Source organism: Athene cunicularia (genome assembly GCF_003259725.1).
Source record: "Athene cunicularia isolate RWA chromosome Z unlocalized genomic scaffold, athCun1 chrZ_part2, whole genome shotgun sequence".
In the NCBI taxonomy this organism is placed as follows: Eukaryota; Metazoa; Chordata; class Aves; order Strigiformes; family Strigidae; genus Athene; species Athene cunicularia.
Window position 1 is genome coordinate 1,115,527 of NW_020799143.1, and position 9,406 is coordinate 1,124,932.

General features: G+C 38.4%; 1 protein-coding gene across 3 annotated transcripts in view; it reads left to right on the top strand.

Annotated features, from left to right (window-relative positions):
• Positions 1–3,755, top strand: part of LNPEP (leucyl and cystinyl aminopeptidase) — a 92,737-nt gene extending 88,982 nt beyond the window's left edge. For all 3 annotated transcript variants that reach the window (XM_026866075.1, XM_026866074.1, XM_026866076.1), the window contains 3 exons: positions 876–1,016; positions 1,996–2,077; positions 3,039–3,755. In XM_026866075.1, the coding sequence (XP_026721876.1) occupies positions 876–1,016; positions 1,996–2,077; positions 3,039–3,170 (355 nt within the window). In that variant the 3' untranslated portion in view covers positions 3,171–3,755. The remainder of the gene's footprint in view (positions 1–875; positions 1,017–1,995; positions 2,078–3,038) is intronic.
• Positions 3,756–9,406: the final 5,651 nt, after the last annotated feature.

Genomic DNA, 9,406 nt, shown 5'->3' on the forward strand with positions numbered 1-9,406 from the left:
TTCCTTTCCCCTTTCTTTTCTTTCCTTTTTCCTTTCTTTTCTTTTTCTTTTCTTTCTTTGCATAAAATTTTGACCTTACATTATGCTCCAACAACTCTCTATAGACCAACACTCAGTACTGCATGGAGGACCAAGTTTGTGCTGCTAGGTGATTCTCGTTACAGCTTTTTTCTCTTAACTTTTCAATGTGTCCTGATTCAGCTGGGATAGGGTTAAGAGAGAGAGGGGGAAGGGATGTCCAGCCGGGTTATTCATACCATGCTGACATCAGGTTCGGTGAGGGAGCACAGGAAATTTTTTGTTTGTGGTTTTGGTGGCGGGGAGCACACGGCGGGCTTGTTCCATAACCATTGCAGTATTTGTCTGTATATCTTTTGTCTTGCTTACTGTATTGTTGTTTATTGTTGTTACCATTGCTACTGTTGTTGTTCAGATTGCTTATTACACTGTTGTATTAAATGTTTTCTTATTTTAACCCAGGGTTTGTGCCTCACTTCCAGCCTGACTGGCTGAGGGTGGGGGAGGAGCAATGGCAACATGGTCTCTGGTCCCGGCAGGGCCTAAACCACCACACAATGTATTATGTTTTCTTTTACAAGTTGTTAGAATTTACTTCATCTTTTTCAACAGCAATGAAAATTCAGGTACTTGGTTTAGAGCTAAGGTCACTCTGGCACTTGGAAACTAAAGCTAAACAAGTACAGTAGTTATAAAATGGAGAGTTGGTGTGTTCCAGATGCCAGAAGTCTATTACATAATCTTTATATTATATCTATTATATAACCTTTTCCATCTAATTCAGGAGTATTAGGAGATCATGCGAAGATAAGAATAATTGTTTTTTCCTGTCTCTTTTCATATACTTTGTCTTTTAGGTTAATGCAGAACAGCCTTGAAGGAGAAGTCATTAGGGCACAGGAGCTTTCACATATCGTATCAACTGTTAGCCAGAGTTTGACTGGGCATTTGCTGGCCTGGGACTTTGTCAAAGAGAACTGGGAAAAGCTTACACGAAAGTAAGCCTTCTGATGTAGCTGAAATTTCATACTCACTGTATAAAAAGCACCTTTTTGTTTCTTTCAAGAGCAAGATAGTAAACAGTTGGTTTCATATAAGATTTCTATTAAATTTGTAAAGCCTGTTTTGAAATCTGACTTTACAAAAATAACTTGGAACATAAAGTTTGAAGTCTCACCAGTAGTTGATGAGACTTTGGAATCTCCTAGAGCCTCATAGTAATCTTTTAAAAATTTAAATTTCTGTTAAACGGATGCTGTCTCTAAAGTGATTGCTGCACATAGGGGATATTTATGTGGATCAAATGCATTAAAAAGCACACCAAGGGAATTCATTCAGATTTTTTTTTTCTGCCTTTTTACAGCAATCCCAAAACCTAATAAACAAAAATCCCACTTACTTTTAGAAATATATGTTCTACTTAACTGGCCTAGAAGGGTACCCATCAGGACAGCTGTCCCGCAAGTCTTCCAAAAGCTAACAGTACGTGGAAAACTATTTCTAAATCCTAGTTTTGATCTGGAACATTTTCACATTGCTAAAAAAGCTTCTCCTGGTTGAAAATTTCTGCCCTAGCAAGCTCTTATTATGCAATATTACAAAATTACTTTGCTTGAAATGAAATCTGGTTGCAAATTCAATTACTGTAGAATTTTTGAATACATACCACAAATGCAGGTCTTGGTATTCAGTGTGTGATGTCCTCAGTTCTTTACTAATTGTGCTGTGATAGAAGTTTGAAAATTTTTAATGTCTTTTGCTCTAAAGTTTAATTTTTAGGGAACTAGAGGCTTGGGCTTCTAAGACCTTGTATCTCTTTTGAAAAATGACATATGTAATATGTAAACTTGAATTTAAGTTCTTATAATGATTTCCAACTACTAAAACAAAAAAGGAGAAATAAGAATGTGTACATGTACTGAACGTGCATCTTAAAGTGGCTTCTAGTTTAAAATAACTTACTTGTTTTTGTTTCAGGTTTCACCTAGGCTCATATACTATCCAGAATATCATTACTTTATCAACTTCTCAATTTGCAACAAAGACACATCTACTTGAGGTTGGTGGTTTAATCTACTAGAAAGGGATATTTCATGGTGCCAGTGCTGTTTTCATTTAATTGAAGGATGAGGAAAACATGTTATTTCTGTCCTTGAGGCCCTTTTGCAAGGATATACACCTATTGCTTTCCCTATTTCACACAAGGCAAATATATACATAAACATATTAACGATTACATACTGAATCTGTGATAGACTTGAACCCAGTTATCTGTTTATGCTGTTTTGTTTTCCTGTTCACTGGAACACGCTGTCTCCCAAAATAATGATTTAGTCTAGAATTTTGGTCTAAATTTTGTAAACAGGCTATGCTTTCTGCCTCTCTGGAATGCGATGGAGTGCCATAGGAATTGCTTTATTGTTTGGGGATTTTTTTGCTGTCAACAGTCCCAAGGAGCTTTTGTGGAGGTTGAATATCAGTTAAGAGCCAGTCAATAGCCATTAGAAATCTCTGCTGTCTTCTTTAACGAGGCCTTGAATTTAATGTATCAAGCATGGTTTATGGTTTAGCCTAATGTTTTTGTTCAGATTACTTCGTAGAGATAGTTATTCAAGGTTTGTTCTGTAGTATTTTAAGTGCTAGCACTGACAGTTATGAGTGGGTATGTGGGTCATTCTAGAGTGTTGAAGAGGATTGCTTGCAACAATCAGCTGTCACAGAAGACGACTCATTTTCCAGAACTTTGCTTTGTAATTGCTCTGTGATCAATATGATAAGTGAATGCCTGTTTACTGGTGAAATAATTTATTGGAACCAGATGAGTTATTGCTGCAGTTACCATGAAAAATATTTTCCTTGCATTTTGGGAACTCATTTGAGAGGTTTTCTTCCTGCATATATAAAAATAATTCTGAATAATAGATTTCCTGCAACACATGTGTAGCCTTTGCTTCTGAACCTATTTGTGTGACCAGTGTTGATTTTAATGAAAATTTTATTTCTTTTGTCTTGCTATGCAGGTGAAGTCATTTTTTGAGGCAAAATCAGAGGAGAGTTCTCAACTGCGCTGTGTAAAAGAGGCAATTGACACAATTCAGCTTAATATCCAGTGGATGGAGAGGAACTTAGCAAAACTACAAGAACTGCTGTAGTGACCATAATGCTGTGGTGTGTCAGCCATTTAGGAGCTCTGTGGGCAGTTGCTGTGTTTTCTTTACAAAAGCCAGGATGAAACCAGGCATCACTGCAACATTGTTTGCACTATTAAGGAGTCTAGATAGCTCAGGGCATATCTCAGATAAAATGTTATTTTCCTTGGAGCATTTATGAGTAAGATATAAGTATATTTATTCTGAAATTATTTTCAACTATAGACCAAACTTCTCCACAAATGATTAAAAATAATTTTATATTTGAAACATATCCCCTTTCATTTGGAGTTGTGTTGTAGTTTCTTAGCAGTGGGTTAATATTGACAGTTAGGGTCAGAAAGAAAGAGTTACCATGAACTGTTACTTCTTTGCAGGCTGCCAACTGAGCAGTAGATTTTTTTAATGCAAAACTGTAGGTGGTTTCCACATTTGTAAATACAAAGGCTGTTGTGAAACAAAATCATACTTGGAATACATAAGCAGTAGTGGATCTTAAAGCACAGCAGCTTGAGGCAAAATAAATAAGATTTCAATTTTATTTAAGTTTGGTTTTATTATTTTCACAGTATTATTTAGGAATTACAGGAAAAATAGGAATAATATATCATGCTAATAGTATACACTTTGATGTATAAAGTGGCTGGGTAGTAGTATTAAAAAGAAAATCCAGATAGTGAAACTAAGTGGTTTAGAGACAGGATTTCCAGAAATACTGATGTGACCTTAGAACTTTTACTCTGAATCTATTAGGCATTTTTGAGAATCTCATCATTAATCACTGAATTTTAACTGTTTTGCTGTTTGCTGTATTGATCTCCAAGCAACTGCAGGAAATTACATTTTCCAGGTTGGTTCATCTGTTAGACTGACTACTGATTTGTGCCTTTTTGACCATTGATTTTTAATTTCATCACTTGTTGAAGATGGTCTGCAATTAATAGATGTGGCAGCCACTTCGTTTGGGTAAACTTTTGTTTCTTCCTTGCCTGATAACTCACATATCACAGTATAATTTGTGAACATTGCTCACTCTATGACATTAGCTTTAGGAAAGGTTCTCATTTACATTTTAATGATTTGTTCTTCTCCTGGTATGAAAAACCTTATGAGACAAATCTTCAAAGTCTTTTAAGGAAAAGGATCTAAACCCCTAATGTGCCACGTTAGAAAGGCAAAATACCTACTGTGCAATTTCCATCTCCTTCATAAGCAGTGAAAAAGGCCATTTTTGAGTTATATCATATATAGACAACGCATACATGAGTAAACATACCTTTTTATCTGGGGATCTGTCCTATTCATTTCAGTACTGATGCACCTTTTGTGGATACATGCAAGCAGATTCAGACCCATTGTCTTATCATCCAGTTATGTGATTAGTTATAAACTATGATGAAAGCACTAACATTTAAAAGTTGTGCTATTTTACTTTAATTAAAGTTCAGCTACAGTAAATACTAAAGAAGATAAGACTTCGAGTTAGAGTAAAATTAATGGATTCAAAAACTTGTCACAGGGTAATTCAAACTGAATGTTTTAATTTATGAAACTGTAGCACTGGCTGTATATTCAGTTAGCAAAAATTGTAAGCTATGATTGCTTAAGCTGTACCATACGTTTCCCATCTTTTCATAGTATCTGTCACAACTCCCATTTTCCAGCTCACATCAGAATCACAGATGTTGTTTTTAACCTTGAAATTATCAGAAAGAATGTTAGACGTTGAGTGTGCAAATAGTTGTTTGCCCAAAAGGCCCAGAAATGAATAATTTTTGCATGCACTGAAGAATAACCTGGCAGTATGATAATTAAAAGTAAATCATACTTCCTAGTAACTCATGGAATTAGAATTGTAATTAAGTATGTTCTTGGAAATTTTGTACTGCCATTTGTTATGGCTTCATTTCTTCCTTTAATCTTTGGATTCTCTACAGAAGTGTTAGTTCCATCTTTGCATATTTTTGTCTATATGTATGTCACCTGTTTTTCTTTCTAGTCACTTCATATTAAATGAGGAGTCAGTAGTAAATTTCCACTTTTCTATCCCTTCTATCCCCTCACATATGTTCTGCCTCATCACTCACTGCAGTATTGAGGCATATAAAATTTAACATGGAAACTGTGGAAGAAGATGTCATCTTCCTCCTAATTTCTGCTGTGGAATTTTTAAAAAATTGCAATTTTATTCATATGCTTTAATAACAATTATGAAGAAATAGCATGGAGCTGAGTTTTAGACAGCAAACTATACCAAGAAAATCTGGGAAGCTGGGGGATCTGTGGAGGAATTATTGAGTAATTTTTCATTTTACTTTTCGTTTCATATGCACACTTTTGGTATGTCAGTTATAGAGATTTTTTAATTATTTTTCTGTCCTGGAGACTCCAACCCTATTAAAAATTGTGCTGGAGTCCGTCCATGACAAATACTTAAATATACTTCTTCCTTTCTGGGTATATTAGGAACTGATGAAGATTGGAATGGTTAAGACCTGATGCAGGACAGACAGCCATTGCTGACAAGGTTGCAGTTTGGACATGGGCTTAGGGTAGGGTGAGGGTCAGGAAAAGGTTAGGTTTTGTTGCAAGACAAAGTGTATAGCCACATGATAGGTGATCCATGAAAAGGCTGCCAAGGGAAGGTGCAGGCTGCCAAAAGCTTTCAGTCCTGGTCATTTCTGTGTGAGACCCTAGCTGGCAGTTGTCCATTTTGAGGCTGAGCTGTGCCTAGATTTATGGTCATGGTGTGGGATATTATTAAGTGCTAGAACAAGCACGGAGCCAAAGTGTTGGTGGGACTGGCAAGTGGCTGCCAATGGAAGCTGAGAGCTGCCAGAATATTTCATTCTTGGCCGCTGCTGTGGCCTACCCTACCCAACTCCACCCCAAGCCCATGTCCAAAATGGAGCCTTGCCAGCAATGAATCACATAAAAAAGTCCCCAGGAATGAGCATTTGGCAGCTCTCACTATCTATTGGCAGCCCCTTCAAATCGTCTCAAACAGTCATCTCTATTATTTTTTCTCCACCTAACATTAATTCTCCTGATCCTTGCCCTTGTGTAGGTCAAACATGCAGTTCTAATAGCTGTGTCTCCCAGCCAAAACTGAGCATTTTGAATCCATCACCTTCTCATGGCCTTCCTCTCACAGCCCCAAAATACTTGGACTCTGCACCATCTCAAGGACCAGACCCCTCACCCTAGCCAGAGGCCAAGTCGAAAACAGATACCCATCTGCTAGGGTTCCCACACAGAAGTGGCCAGGACTGAAAGCTATTAGCAGCCCTCACCTTCCCTTGGCAGCCCCTTCCCAGCCTCACTTAACACTATGGCTCTGCACTTTACCACATAACACTCATACACCCCCTACCACCAGAGCCCAGCTCCAAAACAGACATCCACCACATAGGGTTCCCACACAGGTGTGGTCAGGTGTCATGGTTTAACCCCGGCCAGCAACTAAGCACTACACAACTGCTAGCTCACTCCCCCTCAGTGGGATGGGGGTAGAGTAGGAAGGGTAAGATAAAAAAAGTTGAGATAAAAACAATTGAACAATTAAAAATAAATACTAATTAAAAAAAAAAAAAAAGAATTGCAAGGAGAAGAGAAAAAAAGAAGTGATAGGAAAATTAAAACCCAATAAAGACAAGTGACACAAATGAAAAAAATTACTCGCCACCAACTGATACCTAGCCAGTCCCTGAACTGCAGCTCCCTCTGCCACACACCACCACCCCACACCCCATTTTTATTACCATGATGGTATGGAATATCCATCCCTTTGGCCTGTTAGGCTCACCTGTCCCAACAGTGTTCCCTTCCCAACTTTTTTTGCATCTCCAACATACTTGGCAAGGCAGTGTAACGAGTAGAAAAGGCCTTGACACTGCATAAGCACGGCTCATCAGAAACTGAAACATCAGAGTATCACACTATTTTCAGCACAAATCTAAAATATAGCCCTGTGCAAGCTACTGTGAAAAAATTTAACTAACCCAGCCAAAGCCTGTGCATTCTCCACCCATTATTCCATACCATTTATGTTATGTTGAGGTCCCCACACACACAATACATCCTCATTAACCACCCCTTCCCCTGTAAAATGTTTGTAAAAAGTCCATACATATTCATAAAATATTCATTGAGTGCATTTGTTCTATGACTTCAGGCTTTATCTGTTAAAGTATTCACTCAGGACAGGAGAGGACACCAAAAGCAGCTCAAGTTTGGACCCTGCTTCACTTGCACTGCTTCTTGAGATGTTCTTCATTGGCTGAAGTGGTTTCTGCTGTGGTACTTCCTATAACATGCAACTCAAATCGTGAATTACAACAATTTAAAGATATAGCCATTACAGTCTCCACTCCTGGTCCCTTTGGACTAGGCCATAACATTTAACTCTGTAATGAATTCCTCCTCTTGCTTCTAGCCTGGCTATCAGTAAGAGGTACCTGCTTAATATTTGACACCTTTGACATAAGGTAGCCACAGCAGTAGTGACATAAAGCATCATGTAACACTGACAACATACAACTCAAATCATGAGCTATTTTCACGCAGAATTGAAGCACCTCAAGGTACACATTGGGCTTGCCCATCCTTCTACATTACCCACCAAGTGCACCCATGTCCTCGAGCAAAACAATCTCATGAGTAGGTTTGCCCTTTCCCAAGGAAGTAATAACCCAGACTTTTTTTATGTACTGTGGGGACCTTGTCTCCTTCCACAGTGCCCAGGGGTTTTGACTGAGCAGGGCCAGGTCAACTCAGATCTTGTAGTGTAAACTAGCCAAGTGGCTTCTGCTAAATTTGTATCCAATGCTTGAATGTCCAAGCATTCATTGGTCTTGGTGCAGTTTTTAACTACTTTATATCATTCAATTTTCCCAGAGGCTGGTGCATGATAGGGGATGTGATACATCTCATCAATGTCATGCTTCTTGACCCAGGTGATTATGAGGTTGTTTTGAAAATGTGTCCTGTTGACTGAATTCTTTCAAGGGTGTCCTGTCATTGTAAAACTTGCTTTCCAAGGCCAAAGATAGTATTTTGGTCAATGGCATGTGTCACATGGTTTCCACCATGTCAGTTTCAGGTATACTGGAAAGCCATCTACATGAAAGCAAGCTGTGACCTGCACTCTGCTGCCAAAGGGATTGAGAAAAGCATGTTAGCAGTATCAGTTGTGTTACACTGTTTGGCTACCTTCAACTCCAGCTCATACTGGAATTCTAGCATGACAGTAGTCAGCAGCTGCATGATTGTTCAGGCCACGGTAGACTACTGTTAGCTTCCATTGTTAGACTTTTGCACTGGCAATATGGGACTATGTTGTGACTTAAACTTGGCTCACTCTGCCCTCTGCAGTGGGATGGGGGAAGAATCAGGACAAAAAAAAAAAAAAAAAAAAAAAAAAACTCATGGGTTGGGATAAACATAGTTTAATAGGACAGAAAAGGAAGGGAAAATAATAGAATATGCAAAGCAAGTGATGCACATTGTGATATTGTGACAGCACATTGCTGAACACATGCCAACTGATGTGCAGCCAATCCTCAAGCTGCAGTGCTCCCAGCCAACTCCTCCTGCTTTATATACTGGGAATGATGTCATATGGTATGGAATCCCCCTTTAGCTCATTTGGGTTAGCTGTCCTTGCTGTGTCCCCTCCCAGCTTCGTGTGCACTTCCAGCCTCTTCTATCAGGGCAGTATGAAAAGCTGTTAAGTCCTTGACTGTTAGCAACAACTAAAGTGCTAAACAAAAACTAAAATGTATTGTCAACATAATTCTCATTCTAAATCCAAAACACAGTACTATACCAGCTACTAGGAAGAAAATTAACTTTATTCCAGTCCAAAACAGGAAAATATCCACTCCTTATTCTATACCATCTATGTCATGGCCAGGTCCTACACTTTCCTTTTTCAAATAATTTCCTGTCTTTTGGTACATATACACACAGATATAATTTCTTTAGTTTATGGGCCTTTAAAATGTTCATTTAAATGTTCCTTTATGTTCATTAAAATGTTCTTTTAAAATATCTGTTGGGTTCATGTAATTCATGACTTTGGGCTCCATGTGTCATAACAATCTTTCTGGGAGGGAGGGATGGTGCAAATTCAGCTCAGCAGAGCAGAATCAGGCTTCAGTGCAGTGGGGCGGGTGGGTGACATTGGGCACAGCAAGAGAATCATGTGTAGTGTTAGATGATTGCGTGCTGAAGTCAGT